This window comes from Cucumis sativus, chromosome 7, assembly GCF_000004075.3.
Source record: "Cucumis sativus cultivar 9930 chromosome 7, Cucumber_9930_V3, whole genome shotgun sequence".
Lineage (NCBI taxonomy): Eukaryota > Viridiplantae > Streptophyta > Magnoliopsida > Cucurbitales > Cucurbitaceae > Cucumis > Cucumis sativus.
In genome coordinates, this window is record NC_026661.2 from 15,196,158 (window position 1) to 15,219,575 (window position 23,418).

Consider the following 23,418-nt stretch of genomic DNA (forward strand, 5'->3'; position numbering starts at 1 on the left):
AATACTTAAAAGGTAAAATACACTTTTCATCTCTTTCGTCTATGATATTTTATAATAGACATTTTTAGTCCTTAAAGTTCGAATAAATAATGATTTTGAATGATTCCTAAATTCACATTACTCTTAGTTGACTTAATAGTTTGTTGACTAGGCTGTTAAATGATGATGTATGATTAGATTTTATTAGGTTAAAATGTTCCATGGTTTAAGAAGTAAAAAAAAAGAAAGAAAGAAACAAATCTTTTAGGTTTTTTTTTGAATTGATAGATAAATGATAAAGGTTAGTTGGATAAATAGCAAAAAAAAGAAACAAATATATAAAATAATTGCATATATAACATAATTTATGACTAAAATATCCATGTCCAACTACTATTTTGGACGTTTTTTTTATCGAATTTCTCAAATTAAAAACTTTCCTGTATAATTTCTACCGGTGATATATGCTATCACTAATGACTTTCAATTTGAGAAAGGATTATTTCACTTTTTTCACGTTGAAAATTATCACTAGTAGCTACAGTTAGTGAATGTCACTAATAGTTTTTATCAATTGTTATCATTGATAGCTACTATTAGTTATAACTTGTCACCATTACGATTTTTTTTTCCTGTTTTCTAAAATTGAAAATTATCATTAATAGCAATTGATAGTTGTTATACGTTGCTATCACTTATAGATGTTATCAATAATAGTTTTTATCAATTATAGCCACCGAATTGATGAGAGAGAATGTAGTTAATGGTATTTTAAAAAGTAAATTTCAAATGTAATTAATAAATCCGAAAATAGTATAATTTTTATTTAAAATTTTCAGGAAATTAAAATATGAGAAAGAATATCAAAAGTTTAAAAATGTCCTAAATATTGGCATTGAATTTGAGGAGATTTATGAAATATTAGTTAAAAGCAGTTTAATTCCATTAATTTTTGGATAATTATAATTGAGGATTATTTTAAAAATAATAATTAAGAATATAACAAAATTTAAAATTTTTTACAAATGTAGTAAAACTATCATCGACAGATTTTGATAGATTTGTATGATCTAGGTAATTGTTTGATGATCTTTAGTACAAACCAAGATCATTTTAAGAATTAGTAACATAATTTGAAACACATGTCAATTTTTTAATTAGTCTCAAACTCAATTATTTATACTTTTTATCGTTAATTTATTAAATGATGCGATAATTTGTAATTGGTCTAAAATTTTTTTATTTATAGGATAAAATATTATAAAAAAATTTTACACGTAATATTTAAAATTAACGATAAGGTCAAATCCATCCATAAAATTAGCCAAATTGAACTGTAGTAAAATGAGGTATTTCTTTTCTAAATTTTTCTAAACAAACTAGGAGTAGGTTGGATTGAGGTTCTTTTTTGGACCAATCCAAAAAAATCGAATTTGTTAGATCGACAACTCAAAAGATCTGAATAAAGTTTCCAATCCAACTTAATTGTTGAATTTGGATTGAATTGGTGGGTTATAACTTATGATAACACATAATTAATAACTAAATGCTCAATAAATTCAAATATAAAAAACCAAATATATATGATATTTAATACAAACTTTAACCAGAGACAAATATCATAACAATTATAGAAGGAAAGTATTAAGAATACACGTATGAATCAAACCAACTTTTGAGTGGTTGAAGTTATTTGGGTTTTTAGGTATTTGAAGAACCCTAAGTAATCAAATTTTATTTTATTTTTTAAAAAAGATTAAGATCATAAATTAAGATTACTCCTTTCTAGAGAAGTGATCCCTTTTCACTTTTCATTTTCCATGGAGCTAGGAAGGCCTAAAAGTTATATACAAATTTTACCATGTAGAATAAAAATGTATTTTAACGATAACTTATCAAAATTTAAGATTTTATTGTATATTGACCATTAAAAGCTTTTAGTACACCAAACAATCACAATTCTTAAAAGATGACTTTACAGAAACAAAACAATCTATCAAACTCACATTTATTTCTTTAACCTTAAATTTTACAACGATTATAATACATGATGCTTTCATTGTAGTCTTGCCATCCCATGAACAAATCTTCATCCTGCACAAGATTCAGCAAAAGAGGTATTTGCAAATTAAATACAGAACCCACCACCCAATCCAACGTTCAAAAGCAACCAAAACACTTCCTAATAAACAAAAGATTTGACTTCTGAGGTTCGGGCTCTGGCTCAAGTTTCCTACGAGAAAGTTGCCTGAAGAACGCTCTCACTGCACCTTCGACCCCATCCTCGTTCTCGAGAACCTTTGCAAGCAAGACAGCCCGCTCTTTTACCTGTCAAGTCACTCTCTTAATAATTTTGTGCAAGAACCAACCAAATTATCGCATGTTCTTTTCAATCCAGAATAAGATTTTCCAAACATCCTGACACTGTTACAAGGATTCTAAACAGAGTAAAAGAAATATTTCAATGTTATATCGAGGCCAACTGACAGAATGAATGAAGCATAAGAACTAAAAGTATAATATAATCAATCATATGATATTGAAATTCACAGGTAACTATTCTATCAAACTATTCTCATATATTGTTCCAAAGAAGAAAAAACTGATGAAGAGTAGTCAAAAGTTAAAGACAGTATTGAAAGAGGATCTCCATTTTTACCTTGGGATCAAGCATATAGTTTATAGCATTCACCAATCTTTGAAGTGAGAACTCATCAACTGGGATGGGTGGAGGGCCAACTCCTCTGTCATGTACTCGTTCCCCCCAGAAAGGTTGGTCACCAAAGAAAGGAACAATTGTAGTTGGGCACTGTGAAATTCAATGAAAATCAGAACCAAATCAAGTCAAACTAAACTAAAACACAACCATATTGGATGATGAAGCTAGTACCGCAGCTTTTAGACCAGCAGCAGTTGTTCCAGCACCACCGTGATGTACCTGAGGTGAGAACAAAGAGGCAATGAAGTAAAAACATGTATACTCAAGTGAAAAGTAGTTGCTTCTGATCCAATCTTGTTAATATCAAAGGGGATTGAGTCCCATCTGAACCCTACAGATCTCCTTCTGGTCCAATCCTAGAAAGATCTTGAGGCTTAGGGCTAGGAGTTGTCATGATTCATTTTGCTGCTTCAGTATAGTTCCTTTGCCATATGATTTTCCCATTCCCCACCTATGTTTTTTCTTTTTTTGAATTATTTGATCCTTCGTTGTCGCACTTAAAATTAAAAACATGAAAGACCAGTGTTTAAGGCTGTACAGAGAAGAAAAGAACCCGGGAATTCAATGTACTAAACTGCTGAAATGATCTAATGCTCTGCTTATAGAAGACAACATCTAGGTAGTAAAATGCATTCAAAGCAACAAAGAAAAATCTACTAAGCCTCACCACAGCCTTGCATTTAGGAAAAAGCCAATCATGAGGGCAATTGTCCAACAAATATAAGAAGTCCTTCGGTTCTGCAGCTGGGAGGGAAGACATAAATTCAGTCATGAAAGCCACATCGCTTAATGAGCACACAAATGGAGCTAGTAATCAAACCGAAACTGAACACTTACACTTTCCAAGGCCACCCCACCCTTCATTAATGATACCCCGCTGTTTGGTGGTTTCCAATGCTTGTATGATAATTTGTGTCATCTTTTCTGGATCTTGTACAGGCTGAAGAACAAATGAAAAAGTAGGTAAACCATCAATCTGACTTTCAAACTCCATGCCTAGATTCTTCTCTCTTTATATCTAGTTAACTAGTTTCCTCCTTGAAATTCAATCTGTCATTATATAAACTGTGTACAACAGTTGGATGTAATCTAATTCTAGTTTATTTATGTTGATTATCTTTGGTTCTTGATCTGATAACTAATTGGTGGTGTTGGTTCAATGGCCCCAACAAGTTGAAGGACAAAGTGCACTATTGCACGTTGGAAAACATTGTCAATTTTGCACAAGTATTAGTGTATAACTTTGAGATACATATGTTTTTATAAAACCAAACATACTCGCATTTTTCTTATAGCTCACGTGCTGATTCTGGGAAGGCTTCGCCCACTCCAAAGGAAAGTTTCATAATGGTTTCATTTCCTTCACTGTTTCTTGTTTTTGAATTTATTCTCTTTAAAATTTTCATCTGCATATAAATTGAATTTCTCTCTAAACCATGTCTCACTACAACTCTTATTCGTCTAGCATATCTTCTCTCAATTCACTCTCACAAATTTCTCACTCACTAACTTTTTCTCCAAAACTCTCTTCTCTAGCTAACATTTCGCTCTCTGAATCATTTCTTTTAAAAGCCTAAATTTACTCTAAAATTTCTCACTAACTTTTCTCTCTAAATAAAGATTTTGAGAGTGAATGTTAACGCTGGAGGAAGAGAAATTTTTGGAAAAGTTAGTATTTCCATAACCATATGCATATTCTCTCTAGCATATCATTCTTTATTGAGAAATTTTAGAGTAAATTTAAGGTGGTAAAAAAAAGATTCAAAGAGCCAATGTTAGCAAAAGAAAGAGATAAACTTCTGGAGAAAAACGTTAGTATATCCAAAACTATATGTCTACATACATAATTTTCTCTCTCTAAAATATCACTCTTTGTTGCTCTTAATGCCAAAAAGAGCCTAGCTAGCTATACATAGTACATAGTATGTGTTACCATCAAGTAACCTAAGAGGTTTGAGTTCCAAATCCCTTACCTCTCTATTATCCTCAAAAAGGAAAAAAAAAAATCAAAATCAGTAATCAAACACATTTGGTTCTTGTATTTTAAGAACAAGAAAAAAAACTAAAAACACAAACTAATATAGATAGACTATTAACTAAGAGCAATATCATCTATGAGTCTGTGACAATAAAACATATCATGTAATTGCATAACCACATCCAATCACATGAAAATATGCCTACTTGATACTTTACGTGAGAAATTAATTAGGGTAAAATCTAACTGACGAGAGGAAGAAGCAAGAAACTTACAAGGCTGCCAAAACCAATATAGACAGGCTTGTCTCCAGCTTCAAGCCATTTCACAAGTGACTCGGGAGGTTCATAATTTGATGAAAGATCAAGGAAGCAATATCCTACAACATCAATCTTAGGCCCCCAATCTAAAAATTAAAGAGAAAAAAAGTGAATGTCAACATCTAAAAAAGGCGTTCTTAGAGTAACGGACTTGGCAGCTCAAATCTTCTCTTTTCCTTCTCTTGTTCATTTTCAAAGATACTACATACAACTACAAGAAAAAATTACAGGGCAAACAAAAGGAAATTAAGTTCAGTAAAAAGGGTTGAATATCACGATAACCAACACAGTAAAGATAAGAAACCAAGAAATATTTTGGACGTCCTTCTAACGTAGAACTCTATAATTTGATAACTTAATCCGACTACCCAAGAGAAAGGCAATTTACAAAGTATCTCTATGGTTTCTTAGTGAATTCCTAACTCATGTCAGGTGAAAGTTGGTTGATCCCCCTTGAAAAATAACGAATAGATGTAAGTTCCAAAACCTATTTTAAATGAGGAAACCCTACTGTTTTTAATAAAAGGTATGTTACTTCTAGATTCTTGATAACGATTGTGATAGGATTGGTATTAAGGTATTATTAAGGGTATATTAGTAATTAGATAGGAAGTTTAATAGGGAAGTTGGTTATAAATAGAGGGTAGGGGAATGGAGAAGGTAAAATAATTTGGAATATCTTAAGATTGGGAGGTCCAAGTACCTCAAACACTTGGTTTATCTTGTATTTCTGTTATCTTTTATATTTCAACATATTTGGGTTCTATCAACTTGTTATGATATTTTTCTACTTCTTAAAGTAAATTAGGTATGAATACTAGTCATTCTAGCTTCAATAGACAATAAAAGTAAAATTTGCCAATCCGACAAAAGCTTCCTAAACAACATTTCCCAATTTAGTATTAATATTTTTTTTAAGAAATAAAGTTCTCGACAAAAAGAAATTTGTCTTAATTTTTTGACAGGAAACAACTAGGATACATTTGGACTTATCTAGAAATTTGTGTTAATTATTTTAGCCAAGTTAAAAAGGGAGAAACAACTCATATGATAGCCTATAATCTGAATATCAGTGTAAACAAAGAGAGGAAAAACGAAATTTATCCAAAAAGTGAATCATCTAGAAACAGAAAAATGAAAATCTGTTTTTAATTCTAAAGTTGTACGTAGTAAAAAAGAAAGAAAAAGTGCAATATGCTGTTGTAGTATAAAATCACCACCTTTGGGTTTAGGAACGATGTAGGGACTCCACAAATAAACATGTGGCACGTCAGATTCAGAGAATTGTGAACCACTTAAATATGTTACAGGTCGTATCTGCAGCTTCTTCTTCCTAAAATCATTAATAATGTCTCGCAGTCCAAGCCAAATCAAGGAATCAACGATTTGATATGAAAGCTGAAAATTGAAGAGAACCAATGATACTAGAGAAGAGAAAAACTCATAAAACAAATAAAAATATTGAATTCTCAGACATTCTTTTGGTATATTCAAACACATACATATGATTAGTGATCAAACACAACCCAATATCCAAACTGGCTGTAAATATAAAATGGCCATGATATGTGATTCTCCATCTTGAGATTGTCATATAAAATTTCCACTTAATGGTTTGAATTTCAAAGAGAACATATAAAATTTTTTATGGAAAAAAAAAAAAAAGCAACAGACTCACCCTATACCCTGCTTGTTGCTTGACTCGGGATAGTGGATGTGGAAATTCACTAGTTGGCCTGAAGGAGAGTAAAACATAGGCAGTTCAAGAGTCCCGACTTAAACAATCAACCTCACATGTTATATATATATAAGAATGCATGCATCACACAACCATAAACATTAGAACAAGTCAAGCAGATCATAGTTCAGAATCAGTCCAGTCCCACAAAAGACTTACGTCCATGGCATTGTAAAAAATATATGAAGCGGTAGCTTAAGTCCCTCTGCCACATGTGTGTGCCCTAAAATACAGAGTTGACGAGAAATTACTATCAGTAAGTTTAGTTAGTAGATTACTGAAATTGTACCAGCAGCATGATAAGCAACTTAAGAACATAGTCATTGTCAAGATACCTACAATTTCCCATGTGTGACTAAAAGAGAAGAACCGTTTTGGTTCCACAAAATGCTGAAGAAGTATTTTTGACAGCTCTAGTTCACTTACTTCAAGTGTTTCCAAATTTCAAGTGAATAATCACTTTGATACAGGTAATAAAATGTGATATCACATACGAGTATATATAATGTTTGCAGTTCTTGTTCCAGCATTTTAATATTTCTTGGGTGGGATATTTGTGCGAAGTACGATGTTCTTCAACTTCTATGTGGCATCAAGTTCAAAAGAAAAGTAAACTTGGTTTTAGAGAATGTGGTTAAAGCAATATTTTCAGAAATATGGATCATAAGAAATCAGAAGACAAAAACAAATATACTTAGACGCAAGAACATAGATGCAGATTTTAACAGCAGAGGAAAATTGAAAATGAGCTAAATATAAGCAGCCTCTTTGCTTATCTTCTCTGTTTTCTAATGGGAGTTCTGCACTCTGATTTTCTTCTTTCGATGAAAAATTTTGTTTCTTACCAAAAAGAGAAAATAAAATAAAAATAGAAGATGAAAGATTCCAGTTATTCGAAGCTATCTATCACTAAATGTGCTTGGAGATCAGTTCCTAAGAAACTAGCCCTTGCTAAAATTGGATATCAATTATGTCAGATGCAATAAAATGATATTGGTGGTGACAAAATCTAACCATATGCTGTGCGGTTGGCAATGATTGCATCTGCTTCAAAGGGAATCCCGGTATCCATATCGGGATCTTTGCAAGCTGGAAGAAGGGAATAAATAATTTCCTTCATTTGATTTCTTTGAATAAGTATCTCAGAAGGCCAAGAAGGCAAGAAGCCTTTATTTCTTACCATATCTGATTCATAATGAAAGAGCATTTAGAAAAAGATGCATAAAAGTAAACAAATTTATCATTTAGAAAAGGTTGCATAGAAAGTAAAATTTCAATTTCACATATTATAAATGACTAGTCTTTTAGATTGACTCGTGGATTTCTAGAACTTATTTGAGGATTTTAATTAGTAAATCAAAACGTCATTTGATCAATGATTTATCATCGTCAGTACATTGTTTAACAAGAAATAGAATTAAGCTACACACTCCAAAGTCCAAAGGACAGGGCATGCATCAAAGAAAATGGTGTGAAGTACGTACAAGCTGCAAGCTCTTTAGGATCCCCCCCTAAAGGATAAAATTCCAATCCAGCCAGCAAGACAAATTCCTTGAAATTTGGATGAGTAGCTAATCTAACACGATGGCCATAGTCCTACATATACAATTCTCAAGAAAATAAGCTTGAAGTCAACAAGGAAAACATGATTATTTTAAATTACCATAAAATGAAAAAAAATCATTCTTATAACGTTTCATCACTTGTAATTCATATGCTAAAGTCTTCCTCTACAGCTTATGTTTCAACATTCAAGATGGAATGTCATTCAACAGTCCAAGCTTGATACCTGTTGTCGTAAAAAAATTTGGTTGAACAATGGAGAAAGTTGGGAGTTTCATTTTTAAAAAGTTACTGTCTCTTTTGTTTTTCCTTCGTTCTTGTGTTTCTAATCTAAACTTGTTTTCACTCAACTCGGCTCATAGGATCCACAAAGAATCCTCTGATATCTAACTGTTGTTGTTTGGCAAGATACAAAATAAAGTATTTGACTGTAAAGAAACGAAAGGAACTGACTCTGAAAGCTTCCGTTTTAAATTTATAGGACCACAATAGTTGCAGAGGATGAGGTAAAGGCTTGAAGGGGCATAATACCCAAGCAGCATATTCTAAAAGTTTCTGTCCTGTCCTCGTCACTCTTGATTCCTTGAAGAACTTCATCTGTAGGGGCATTGACTTAGAAAGGAATGTGTGAATGTGTGCACCAATCTCCTAAGAGATTGCAATGACCTCTTCTCCTAAGAGATTGCAATGACCTCTAGAAACAAACATCTAGACTTAACTTGGACATTTTTATTATTATTACTACTATTATTTATTTTTAATATTTTTCGAAAACAAGAATGTGGGGAGCTAGTAGGTGAGAGATTCATGTTCATCGATGCTTGGTAAGGTAGGTCCATCTCTTTTTGAAATGATTATGTGAGAACCCTAATTATAAATAGAGGGAGTGGATTGGGAGCAAGATAGAAATTATTTTTGTAGGAGTCTCCAATGTGGAACTTTGAGAGAGAGTAGCTCTCTCGAATAACTTTGAGTTTTCTATGTTTGGGTACCTAACAAATTCTTGCCTGAGTTATGGAGTTATTGTCACTGTTTTCCTTTATCTTTTTCGCCTAAGTATTCGGCCAACTAGGAAAGTCATTGAAGTTTGAAATTGTGCTCATGTTGCTTGGGATTTGAGATTTTGTCAGGATCAGAATCTCAGAAGATCAAAAAGATCCACAAGGCATAAAAAATGACTTCCATAGACGAAATGGATGCTTAAGAGTGGCGGGGAACATGAGAGGGAAAAGGAGAAAGTAATGAGGAATGCTATTTCTATTCTATTGTTTCTGAAACAATACTAAATCACCATGAATAAGATAGTTTTGAAGCAAACTTAAGATTATGGAGGGAACGCAAGTAGAAGCTAGTACGCACGAAAAGAGAGTCTAATTCTATGTTTGGATGGGTATTTTCATGAGGGTGATCTCGATAAAAGGTCCATGGGATGAAGTAGAAACTTCCTTTGAATTTTGAAAGATTTATAAATGGTAACATTGTTTATAAATATTTAGATGCAGTATTTGCCAAAGATGAAATTTCTTTGTGAGTTTCATGCACTTGAAATTATTGAAATTAGATTGATGTAGCATAACCTGAAGATTCACAAATCAACATACATTTATACAACCATTTGGAAGAAGAACACTAGGATTTTCTGGTCGGTATTTATTCGTCACAAGAAGTTTACAGCATCATTTGAAAGTTCACCTTGGGCTGTTTGAGAGACTACCAACATCTAAAATTTGAAGAAAAGGTTCTTTTAGGAGCATAGAAGTGCTAGAATGAAGTTTTTCGCTTTACATATAGATGTAAAGAGTCTGATTGAAGCCCATAGTTCTTCTAGACAAGAACTCCTCTCTTTGAGAAGCCTCATGCCAGATTTTCCACACTGGCACCATAACCATGTCAAACCAAAGAGTTATAGCTAGCCCGCCCCTTAAAAGGTGTGACTTGATAAACTAAAGAAGAGCTACCACCATTATTTGTAAGGCACCAACTGATATAGGCTGAGAATTGTACACTAAGTGGAAGCTGTGTAGCAGCATTTAAAAGGAAGTGATGATGGCCCTCCAAGTCTGATCTACATAAAACACACCGATTTGGCAAAAGCATATATTTGGGCTTTTCCTTAGCAGAAAATTGCAGGTACTCAATTTTCCTTTGCAGCAAAGCCTAGAGGATTCCAATTCCTCCAGGCCCAATTATATTCTATCCCCAATAGCAATGAAAATGGAAAATAAGCACATGAGAAAACGAGTACTACGAAAACCTACTATCAAGTGATATCAATCACAACAGGAGGCAATCTGAGACGGAGAAAATGAAATTATTATAAAGATTGCAAAAAGTTCAATTACCTGCAAACGCTTGCCAATTGGAATAAATGGCTGCACATCTCCCCGGGTTCCGACGATAAGTATTACTATTTGCATGGGCCTTATATACTGAAAGTCAGATGTATCAAGGGGTTCATCATCAACATTAGTGAAAATTTCTTCAGATTCAACGTTGATAGATAGAGATTCGATGTCTTCTGGAACTTCAAACTCGACAGACCCATCATCTTTCACAGTAGTTACTCTGTGCAACAATTTAATCTGCAAAATTTGTAAACATTAAAACAAACATTTGAAAAGAAGGTACATTACAGATTCAATATCGTAAAGTGAAGAAGAAACTTGCATTCAGACAATTCCTATTCCTGTTGAACATGAAAAAAGCTTACGACTAACCATGTTGTAGGAAGGGAATGAGGAGGGTGGAAGGTTTCATTTAGTAAATTGAATTTTTGTCATAGCCTTCGGGAAAAGGAGCTTAAGCATTGCAATGTTGGATGGTAAAAATATTGCTCTTCATCCAAAAGTTATGACAAAGTCCTTTGAAGCATTAGCTTCCGTGACGCTAATTTATGGAAACTATTGGGTGGTGGCTTTTATGGAAACTATGGGGTTGTGCTATTCTCCTTTCCATACCGATTGAGGGGCCTTTCTGGAATCCTCTTTGATTCATATGGCCATCTCCTTTTCATATCTATTGTACTTCTTCTAGTTGTTACATTTCATGTCTCTTATTAAAACATATAAACCGACTGGATTTTCTCGAATACCTTCTGATCAATGGGAATTTTAATATCTAATATATGAGCTGCATCTTCTGCAAATATGGTTTCATGTCTCAGCCTCTCAGTTTTTGATCTTTGAAGTCGGTGCTGAAATGATGTTGGTTCCAAGGTGTCTGAAGATAACTCTACGTGGAGACTGTTACTTTTTGAAAACGATCGACCTGGAACACCTGAATAAATAACAAAATATAAATCAATTAACCAAGAAGGAAGCAAGTTTGCAAAATCATGTTCCAATTTTCACAGGATCATCGGCATACTAAAAATAATAAATAACCAACAAGATCAACTCCATAACAACCAGTTAGTAAGAACAGTAATCGAAACAGAATGCATGGCATTTTGACAAATGTAGAATAATTTCATAGAAAGACTCGTTAGTTGCTTAACCAAATTATTTAAATTTTAGTAACTAACTGTTAGTTCTAAGCTCAAATTTTCAAAGACTAAGTTTAGATGAAAGAAAACGCAAAAGCTTCCTTCTGAGGCAACAATCAGTAAGTATAATACCACTTCGCATGTTTACACAGTACCATTCCAATAAAATAGATGTGAAGTTTCCTAATAGGATCAACCTTGATCAAAGGCTCAATCTCAAAATTAGCAATACTAACCAGCAAGACCCATCTCAATTGTTGAATGCCTTCCGATGATGGCAACTAAAATTGTTCTGTATTTTAAAGGAAATCAAAATTGAGCTACTAAAACAAAGTGCAGCTTCTACGTATGTAGTTGGACAAGGGATGGAAATACAAAGTGATGGGAATTCGCTAATGACCGATATCCTTGATATTGGGAGCACTTGAAGGAATCAGAAGTGATAACTTAAACTTGTGAACTCTAAAGAGAAGTTTGAAGAACATGACTTGTTAATATGAAGAACATTTCTCGAATTCCAACCAAGATATCTAAGTTTCACCTTCACTTTATCAATTTTATTGACAAGAACGTAATATTCATTGATGAAATGAAAAGTGACTAATGTTTTGAAGAGGAACTAAAATGTATTTCATAAAATTTGATCCATACACAATCACATTATTTACTCGCTAGTTAACAATGACTACACAGCTGCCCATAGTAGAACAGGTTGGACAAGAAAAAAGAATACATAGAAGCAAGCAGAGAAACATGATGGACAAGGAAAAAAACATAAACATCCGAGTTTTAAAACATCAAAACCAACTTTTTTAACTTTTATTTTAGGTTAGTTAAAATGGGTTATATTTCAATTTCTCATTGACCCAATCAAAAGAAATAACTGAGCAGATTGTAAACAAATGTTCTATTGAAACCCAATAATAATAAACGGTAAAAAGAAAAAGAGAGGTTTTAACTTGAAAGTCTGAAAAAACCTGTGACAATAATTCACAATAAACATTGATGAAAACAGAAAAGGTCACAATACGCACAAGATAAATATTCCTCATCTAACAAAGGTGGTTTGGAATGACTATTCAAATACTTAAAGTAGTGCTTTGAAGCACTTGAAAATCCATTTCAAGCAAACCCAAAGTAAATAAATTTAACTTTTGAGATAGACCAATCAATCAAATTGCACATTCATTACAAATTCAAGTGTGTTCATATGAAAGCAACAAAAACTATAACTCAAGAGACAAACTCACCAAAATTCTTTACATTAGCAGAACAATAAAGAAAGAAAATAGCAACAGCAACCCTTCTTGTTTTAGATAACGATTTCTTTCCTTGGCTTATTCTGGAGTAATTTTCTCCACATTTTTGTAATTACAACCTATCTATCGTCTTATCTCGTTGGAGTTGTTATTTGTAACATTCTCTATGATATGAATTCCTCTTGTAATCTATTTCTTAAATCAATGGAATGGATTCTGTATCCTAACAAAACAAGTAAATAAAAATAACAACGACAACATCAAAGAAATCCTTCGGTAACCCTTCCATTTTTGTGTTGCTTCAATCTCGTTCAAATAAAAAAAAGACAGGAAGGTCTCCACGGGTTCGGTTGAACCTGCCTATGATACCAACTATTACAGTTACATCGTCAGGTAGGCATCGTTATTTCTTGTTTACATCTTTTTTGAAAACTATAGTAAGAGTGAATTTGCTTGAGCCCCATATGATGAGTTTGAAGCTACAAAAGGATTGTAGGCTACTCACACAGGAATATGAAAACTACCGAGCCGCTGCTTTTCCCAGGACTGAGTGTTCATTGAATTCTACGTCGAGAAAGTTGATTAAGAAACAAAAAAACAGATAACAAAACAACTATCTTCTTTTCCTGTTTTTAGTTCAACAATTCACACCTGGGCCATCAAACCATCCACTTTAGTATGCTATTAGCTATCTTATACACTAAGCTAAGTCATGATCTGATTAGCAGATAACAACAATCAAAAGCAGACTCCAAAGTTAAAAACAGAAACCGTTTCCTTAAACAGCAAGTTATCTATGAACAAACATCCAAGATAGGCGAATGAAAAAAATGGGAAATATCCAAAAAACCTGGAGGGGTGGTTTGATGATCATATTGAGGACCAAATCCGCGAGCAGTGTCCTTTCTGGTAGCCATTCATCCACTTATGTGTTTTCTTGTACAGAATTTTCTGTGTTTCTCCCAAAGGGGAAACGATGATGATTGATGATGACAATGATGATGATCAAAGGGTAGGAGTGGAAACAGGGGAAAAACAAATGTAGAGAACATTTTGGTGAAGTGAAGAAGTAATCGATATATTCGAATGTGGGAATTTTGGAGAAACGCGGTTTATGGCGCAAGCAGTGGTGTTTTCCGTAATTGAAAAGTAATTTCAAAGCTTTGAGCAACAATGGGTTTTTTGTCGCTTTCTCTTATTCCGCCGAATGGACTCAAAAGGAATTATATATATATATATAAAACAACTCTCCTGTCCTATTCGCGGGAACATTTCTTACATTCTTATTTGGTTCCAGCAATGTTTCAAATATCTCCAACTTATGATTTTATAAAATGTATGGTAAATTGTTTTGATTAGTTAATCAAACTTTAATTGTGGCTTAAGTATTGTGATGGATCATTTCTAGGAAGATTGCATAAAATACTTGCATAAATGGAATTCCTTTTATCAGTTAATTTGTAATTTTTTAAAAATACCAATTTTAACCTTTGATTTCTTCTCCTGCTACCAATGATGGCTCCATCTGATATTACGTCGTTAGTGATAACTTCTACCAATGGCATCCTGTCAATATGTTTTTTATGAATCTATATATCATTGATAGCTTAAACTTTGAATTTCGGTATATATGTTGATAGTATAACCTGAAATCAATAATTTATTTTAAGAAAAGTTGCAACTATATCAATTTCATTTCAAACTCTATCAACTATATCTTGTTAATGTTGTGATTTACAAAATCTTAAGCATTACAGTCAAATGTCATAAAGTATAATCGTAACAGTATATTATCAAATAAAAATGTATCAAAGGTCAAACTTAAGCATTACAACGCAATGAAGGTCATGCGATAGGGATATTGTGTGAAGAGACTTCTGATAAGCAAACCATGTTTTGTGAAAGGATTATGTTGTAACGCCATGAGTTTAGGAGGGGGATATGAATAAACTGATATCACATTTGAATGAGAGAGATCCTGAGGACATGAAAGTAAGGTTAAGAAAGACTTAAAAGAATTAAAAATATAACCTATACCAGCAAGGTGCACTTCCTTTTCGGTGGCTCGATCATAAAAACTTTAAAATTAAGCGTGCTCAGCTTGAAACAGTTCTATGTTGGTGACCTCTTGGAAATTTTCGTAGGATGCATGTGAGTGAAGATAAAACATGCTGAAAGGACTTGTGTTGGTTTTTGGGGATGAGTTTCACTCTAATAAGCCTTTAAGACAAGTATGGATGATGTTGCCAAGTCCCAGGGGATGTAGGGAAATATCGGGGATCCAAAATCCGAATCCTGGTCCAAATCCTGGGCTTTGGGCGTTACATATGCGATGGAAGGTCCCTATGCGAAGAAGGTTACACAACAAATGGATGGGAAAATTGAACTACTTCACCAAGAAACATTGATGTGACCTGATGTCGGTAGGTCGACTATTGATTGAACTCCGCTCAATCTAAATTTAGAATAATGGTTGGGTAGAGACACGTGACTTTTTGAGATTGGACTACTTTTCACAGTGCCAACAAGGCTAATCATTTCGTCATGGAAAATTTCACTAGAGAGTCCTATAAATAGAGGAATTCAGGTCAATTTGAAGTTGCTTGCTACCCTTAAGCTTGTTTAAGAAAGAGCTGGAAAAGTACCCAAGATCTCAAGACGCAAAACAAACTCCATTTTCAAAGAAAATTTTGAAAAACGCAAGAAAACTCTTGGCCAAGGAAACTAGGCTAAGGAGCTAGTCAATTGTGACTGTGAGTGGTTTCCCGTTACAAATTTTTTTAAATAAAAAGCATTTCTAAAACGTGTTTGAGTCTGGAAATCTATTTCTAATGAAACCATGATTATGTGAATTTCCTTATGCTTTCCAATTCTCAAAATGGTCGTAATTTATGAATGAATTGGATTTGTTGTGAACCTGAAAAAGATGCGATTAACTATATAAGGAAATATCTTATGGGTGAATTTTTAAATGAAATAAATGTTTTGAATACAATTTCTCTAAGGCATATGAGGTAGTTATGTTATAACACGTGACATGTGTCATTAACGATGTTGGCGCTAGGTGGGAAAATGGAAAACTAATGTTTCATGAAATAAAATTATCTTTGTGCCCTGTGCGATGTAATATCATATTTATGCTATGTGATCTTGAATAGGATGCCCTATTCTTGCTGTGTGATATGGAATAGAATGTCTGATTCATGTTGTGTGATCTTGAATGGGATGCATCATACATGCTGTGTGATCTAGTATGTGATGTTTTTTGCTTGTTGTGTGATCTAACATTGAAAAACGCATTATGCATAATGGAATTGATAGTACTTACTAAATGTGTTGAGATTTCTCCACACAACTACAACTTGGCAAAAGAGTATGACAAACAACACTTAAGCCAAGGAAATGGTCAAAGATGCAAAATGATTTTGCAAAATGGATACGTAGTATGCGAGAGACATACGGTGTGATATGAATGGTGATGACTAATAAACGAAGTGATCCTTGAGATTTATGAGTTGTTGATAAATTGAGATATTGAAAAATGTTTCACATTTTGAATAAATCTAAAATGTAATAGTAAGTTGACTTACATTTGCTTTAATACTTGTTTTGGCAATGATTTGTTCTATAAAACAAACTTGATTTATTTAAGGTAATTGAGAAAAGATCATATTAATAAGATGATTTAGTCTAACCTTTCAAATGTTTTTGTTTTTTTCCTCTCCCGCTCTCCCTCTCCCAACTAACGAAGTACATCCAACGTTGAACTTGCAGCCTTCATCGCCTACTGTGTCTCCTTAATCACATCATTTTGGTAATGGTCACAATTTACTCGCATAGCATATAGTAGATAGGCGAGAAAAATTCAAGTATTATTTAAGTCATGTGTAATGGTTTTGTATTGAATGTTGTAAGCAGTGCCAGAAGTACTTGTATTTGAAAAATCAATGAAGTTCTTGCAATCCATCTAAGTTCATAATTTCGCACTAAAATTTCTTTTCGATTATGTTTTAATTTTGCTCACTAAGCATTCAGTGCGTTACTTCCTAGAGAATATCATGTAGACTGTCTACGCGGTCACGTCTCCGTTCCATATAGAGTGAACTAGGGTGAGGCTTGACATTTTTCTTTTACTTTTTTGGTTTTTTTTGCATTCTCCAAAATTTTCTTAGTTGATTTTGTTTCTCTTTGCTCTCCTTCTTAACAACAAGCTCATCCATATTTTCAATTGCAACCTTTGTTATTTACGTTTTTGTACTAATTTTAAGTCTTTTCAATAAAAACTCATAAAAGAAAGAATCACATGATATCTATCATTAAGGTAAAATAAAGTTTGCTATCATTTATACTATAAATGATAGAAACTATCATGGATAGTATGTTATCACTTGTTATCAGTGATTCATCCTATTTCCTCCCATTGTCCATTTAGGATGAAAACAAACAACCACACAATGTCATTTTATAAAAACATTATCTTGACATCATTTATAATATCATATTACTATTAGCAACATTATCACTGACAGAAGATATTAGTGATAGAAACTGATAACACATTTTTCAAATTGAAAGTTATTGTTCAGTAATAGCAGCTAAATATATCAATTGATAGCACATATTTCAAATCAGTGACAATCACACATTTCTCTAATTTAATAGTTGTTGTCACTGATAAGTGCTATTACTGATGACAACTATCAATTCAAGAAAACATATACACGAGGGTATTTTAGTATGTTCCTCATATTTATGCTATATATGTATTTTTTTTTTTTTTTTTGTGACGATTTGAACTCTGGACCTCTTGTGCACAGGAACATACAGGTGCCAGTTGAGCTAAGCTCATGTTGGCTATATATAAGTATTTTATCTTTGTGTTAGATATACTATTATTTTAGGGTTTTTTTTTTTTTTTTTCATTTAAGCAAGTAGCCCAACTTTTTAATTATCATTTAGGAAAACATGGAAGGGTTTTTTTTTTTCTTATAAAACAATTATGTGTATTCATGACCATAAAACTGAAAAACTTGAATTGAGATATTGTAGTTAAATAAAAAGATAGTTAAATTATACTTTAGCAACACCCTTGCTACATTAATATTGTTCTACTTCTCTATTTTTCTTTTTTTTTTCTCCCCATTTTTTATCATTACAAATAAATAAATAAAACAAAACGTGTATTGACTTTAATAAGAATAATGAAAACACTAAAAAAAATTTAAAACTTAAATGTTTTAACGAAGTTGTAAGTTAGTCAAGTCCCTTCTTTATTTCACTAATATATTATTGTTTGAGTATGTTGTAAATATGATTTTTTATTTTAAAGTTTTGTGAATTTTTACAAATTTTTACATTTACTTAAATTTTTTGTTTCTATTTTGGACGTTGAGAAAATTGATGTAAAATTTGGAGTAATATGAGTGTACTCTTTAACTTTCCTTAAGTTTAACGGTATCTATAAAAAGTTTACAATAGTTTAATGACATTTTTTAAACAAAAACTTTAATAGCTTTCGTCCAAAACTAATGGTAACAGTATTTTTTAAATCACTCTTGAAAATTTAGGAACATTTTTTAAACAGTTAAAAGTTTAGGAGGGTATATTTTACCCACTAATACTTTTTTTTTTTTTATAATTTAGCCTAAAAAAATAATACTTCCTCAAAGTCGTTGTCAAAATACCAACCATGTGAATATTATTATTTGAGAAATTGTGCGAATGTACCAATAGTAATATCACTCAATGTCCGAGATATATTTTGTATCAAAACGTTTGACATCGATATAATATCAATCCATTAATACTTTTTATACCTTTTATGACTTTTTTGTTAAATAAAAATAATGTTATATCTAGTGTAACATGTTATTTGTATAGGTTCCCTTTCATTAAATTCTATTTGACAAGTTTTATAGACTTTTTTTCATTTAGATAAATATCTTTCGTGTCGATATTTTATTGATATAAAATTAAAATAATGCATGATATATATTTGTTGTAAGAGACTAAATTATTGTTGGAAGTTGTTCATCCTTCCACGCTATTGAATATTTTGTTAAAGTAATTGGTCTTTCAAACCTTATGTGTTGACAATCTCATTATTAATTTGAAGGGTTCAATTAAATAAATATTATTTAATATTTTGTTGTTGGTTGGTGGCAGAAAATTAAATATTTGGCTAGTTATTGAATTGCGGGAAAATACTAATTTGTCCCTAAGTTCTATTTTTCTCAATAGAAAACATGTGTGTGTATTCCAAGAATGTTCATAATGAACGACTAAACTCATTAAATATATTTAGTGGTTTGAAGTTGTAGTTTTCAAAGATAATATAATCTTATAGAAATAGCTAGCTAGGTATATAATTTGGTAATAAAGGTAATTAATGGCGAACATTTGTGATTATTCGAGGCACAAAACTCAATTAGTGGGAGCAACAATATTTGTAATCAAATTTACTTTATATATATAGATATGTTCACCATTTTAGTGACATTTATAATTAAGGGTACATTATGAGCTAGGCCATTTTAGAGCTATATGTCTAGAAGGAGATCAGCTATATACTCAAACATTAATGTAGTTATTGGACAAAAACGACTTTTTTTGTGTTAGATTTGCATTTTTTCCTAATTGATGTCAGTTGGAAATTAATATATATAGTATATTTACAAGATGATTACTTTAAAATGATCCAACAATATACGAAAGGACGTTAACTTGATTGTTGTATATGGGGTGCGTTGTATGATATCAGAGCTTATAACAAAGCCATATAACTTCTTGGTTATTCTTGGCACTCAAGCAATTTTATCTATGGACGCTAATTAGATTGAATGGTATATCAATAGTTCTATTATGGCTATTTAGATCGACGGGTGTAGTTTGATTAATAGATGATCACACACACTATATAAGCTCTCTCACATATACCTTCTATATGTATGTTTTTAATTTTCTTGCATGATTTTATTTCTTTTTTAGGCACATATATCATACAAGCTAGATTTATGTTAATTAAAAAAATGTAGGTGGTACGATTTAATGGGTTCAATTGAGTGTTGATTCCTAATTAAGGTTGGCCGTTTCATGTGCAAGTATTTGTGATAATTAATTGTATGTTTGGTCTTCATGTTAGCATGCAGAATGTTGCATGTGTACTGTGAAGATCATATATAATTTGACAGTTCTCCATGATCCATAAAATGGTATGTTATATATATTATTTCTTCCAGGCCCTACACTACAAGGTGTTTATGTGGCTTAGCATCGGAAGAAAACTTTTTGGAGGATGTATGAAGTGGCAAACAAAGGGAAAATATTTGATTTAATGAGAGGTTGGAAACTTTATAGTTATAGCTGAACGATTATGGACACACTGAGTTTTAATTTATGTCATCTTTGTCACAGTCCGATGAAAATAAATAATGGAATGGTAACTATTTTAAAACTGGAGTCTTCATGTAATTGTTTGGTGTTGTTTATTTGTATTATGTATCATTATCGATACATTGGATCCACGTCAAAATTTATAAATAAAAGTTGCAATTTGATTGATGAGTAGAGGGTCATCAATCCATTTTCGTTCCAAAATTATATATTACCATTACCGTTATGGTTTGGATTATGGTTATCATTATTGTCATTCTTTTAGAGGAAAAACTATAAATTTTACACATTGTTACGATTAATGTTACGATTTGAGTTATGGTTAACCAATTAACCATAACCGAAACTATAATGACAACAATAAACTTGACAAAATTCATAGTTTATTTAAAACTATGAATTTTGTCAAAAGAAATTAAGATTGATTTAGCGTTCAAAAGCAATTCAATTACATTTGTGATTGTGATCCATTACGATTGATCTATCAATGTAATTTCGTTACGATTACACTAATTTTCATCGTAAATGACCTTACTATACTTATAAAATGAATTGTATGGCCCTAGATTTAAAGTAATGAAAGCATTTTAATGTGTTTTTCTACAAATTTATTACTTATATATTAACTTCACTTATTAAAAGTTTGTTGATAGAATGTGTGTGAGACCTTGATCCAGAGAAAGGGAGTCATGTTGAAGAGGGTCCTTCCTGGAAAGTTATTTTGGACAAGTGTATGTATGGAACATCCTGTGAGAAAGGATGCGAAAAGAGAAAAGGTGACTCGAAGAGAAATGCTTACCTTATTCACGTAAAGAGAAATATTTGTGAATGATTCTTCACAGGGTAAAATGAGTATTTCAGTACAAATGAATGGTTGTTCATAATGAATACGTTTGTATTTATGATCTTTCTACTAGAAGAAAATGTTTTATAAATAATATATTATAATGTTCTTCGTAACTTTATTGTTATCATGATTTGTTAGGTTTGTGATGTTCTGTGTTAGTAAGCTACGAGCTAATACCTTGATACTTTTGTGGTTTGTGCGTTGTGATGTGCAATGATCTATTGCAAGACATTGATGGAAATCCTTGGTAACTCGTGTGACGCTATTTGAATGTGAATTCCAAGTTCAAGCAAGGGGAGAATCCCAAGTCGAGACGAGTACTTGTGATGTATTATTGACGCTAGACATTGGTGGAAATTCCATGTAACTTGCGTGACACTGGTCGAGTGTGAATTTCAAGTCATAGCGAGGGGAGAATCCTAGGTCTAGGCGAGGAGTGATGTATGAGACACTAGTTGAATTTGAATCCCAGGTCTGAGAAAAGTTTGAATGTGACGAGACGTTGGTAGAAATTCTAGGTAATTCATGTAACGCTGGTTGAATGTGAATCCTAGGTTTGAGAAAAGTTTGAATGTGACGAGATGGTGGTGGAAATTCTAGGTAACTCGCATGACGCTGGTTGAATGTGAATTTCAGGTCTAGGCAAGGGGATGAGTATGAAATGCGTGATGTTTTAAGTGCGTGGAGCTTGTAGCACTTGTTGTGATGGTGATTTGTTTTGTATGGCTTGATGCTATGATAACTATATGTTTGCGTTTTGACCTTGTTATTGTCTGCACCTGTTGCTTTTCCCAAAAAAGTTTTTTCAAACCCATCACTCACTAAAATCCTTTTGACTTACGTTTTAAGTTTTCCCCCTCCTCAGGTTGTTAGGCATGAATCTTAGATGTAGAAGCCTAGTTAAGGAGGAAAGGCAGTTTTGTTATGTAGACTATGCGGCATGATAACCGTGTCATCTTCTCTTGCGTTTAAGTAGCTAGTTGGTAAGCACATTGCTTCTTAGCTTAGATGACTTAGTTTCAAAAGAAGACGAGTGCTCCACGTAGATTGGTGAGGCCAAACCTGGAGAGCCAGAGAGCCAAAGAGCTGAGTTAGGGAAAGGAAGCCCTAAACACTATGCTCAAGGTTAGGTGGTTGGGCGAACGAGTCTGAGCAGATAATCAGATGAATCATATTGTTTAAAAGATCAGTTTAGAATACATTCTCAAGTGTTTAATTTAAAAGATAGATAATTTTGGAAAAGATTGAAGTGTTCGATAATCAAACAAGATAACTTTTGATTTATATTAAAATGATTTTTTAAAAGGTTTTTCTCTTTTAACTCAATCCCAACATTTCTTTATTTCAATATACATAATTTGATTAGAAATCACTAAGAATGGTGAATGCATCATAAGATTTTGTTGCACCCACTATTTGAGTTTTGTGCCATTAAGCAGACTTAGCTACAATCCCAAATCATTCATTAATCCTGTTTTTAGCAATACTATACTTTTTTCTTCAATCCAATCATATCTCCAAAATGCAATATATAGTAAAAAGGTAAAAACATTTATTATATTTTTAAATTAAAGTTCCTATCAACATGTATTTCTTAATATTATAAATCATATAAAATATTCCTAAGATTTATAGTTTCCGTCAAAAATACTTCTTTAAGTTTCAAAACAAAATTATATTAAAAAAATACCAATATCATCAATTTTAAATAAAAATTGTTGCGTTAGGCTTTCAAAAATATACTTGGACTTTCAAACTTTTTTAAAATAAAAAAAATTGTCTTTAATATTAGAATATAATTGCAAAATATTAATACTCATTCAAAATAGGGTTAACTTTCAAATTTTTTATAAATACTTTAGTCATAAAAAAAATGTTTCGAAATACTTCATGACATTATTATAGTGAGCATTTTTCTATCGTTAAAAGAACTACACGATCGTGTATCATTTCCTACATGATCACGTATCATGATCGTTTAGAAGAATAATTACACTCGCGAGTACGGCTAGTGTTGATACTACCTACACGATCGTGTATAATTTTCTACACGATCGTGTATCATTTCCTACACGATACACGATCGCGTATCATGATCGTTTAGAAGAAGACTTACACGTGCATGTGTGGTAGATTAAT

General features: G+C 32.2%; 1 protein-coding gene across 6 annotated transcripts; it reads right to left on the bottom strand.

Moving 5' to 3' along the window:
- Positions 1 to 1,871: 1,871 nt before the first annotated feature.
- LOC101203552 (sterol 3-beta-glucosyltransferase UGT80A2) lies at positions 1,872 to 14,229 on the bottom strand. 6 transcript variants are annotated; one of them, XM_031888350.1, is made up of 15 exons: positions 13,891 to 14,229; positions 11,389 to 11,573; positions 10,640 to 10,879; positions 8,219 to 8,330; positions 7,749 to 7,823; positions 6,894 to 6,957; positions 6,675 to 6,732; positions 6,217 to 6,394; positions 5,148 to 5,207; positions 4,952 to 5,055; positions 3,536 to 3,638; positions 3,366 to 3,442; positions 2,870 to 2,917; positions 2,639 to 2,788; positions 1,872 to 2,307 (listed from the first exon to the last, which is right to left on the bottom strand). In XM_031888350.1, exons 1-15 carry the CDS (start codon positions 13,955 to 13,957, stop codon positions 2,140 to 2,142), a joined length of 1,689 nt encoding a protein of 562 aa, XP_031744210.1. In that variant the 5' UTR covers positions 13,958 to 14,229; the 3' UTR covers positions 1,872 to 2,139. The 6 variants fall into 6 exon arrangements, with proteins under 6 accessions (XP_031744210.1, XP_031744208.1, XP_004139716.1 ...); XM_031888348.1 differs by having other exon boundaries at positions 7,749 to 7,919; XM_031888351.1 differs by having other exon boundaries at positions 2,271 to 2,403; positions 7,749 to 7,919.
- Between the last annotated feature and the right edge of the window lie 9,189 nt (positions 14,230 to 23,418).

Bases quoted from the DNA above. Each gene is read 5' to 3' on its own strand.
- LOC101203552 (XM_031888348.1), bottom strand. From the start codon at position 13,957: ATGGCTACCAGAAAGGACACTGCTCGCGGATTTGGTCCTCAATATGAT. The intron at 6,958-7,748 runs GTTAGATTTTGT...TCTGTATTTTAG, and splicing joins TGCCAACCGCACAGCATATG to GGCACACACATGTGGCAGAG. The intron at 3,639-4,951 runs GTAAGTTTCTTG...TTTGTTCTTCAG, and splicing joins ATATTGGTTTTGGCAGCCTT to CCTGTACAAGATCCAGAAAA.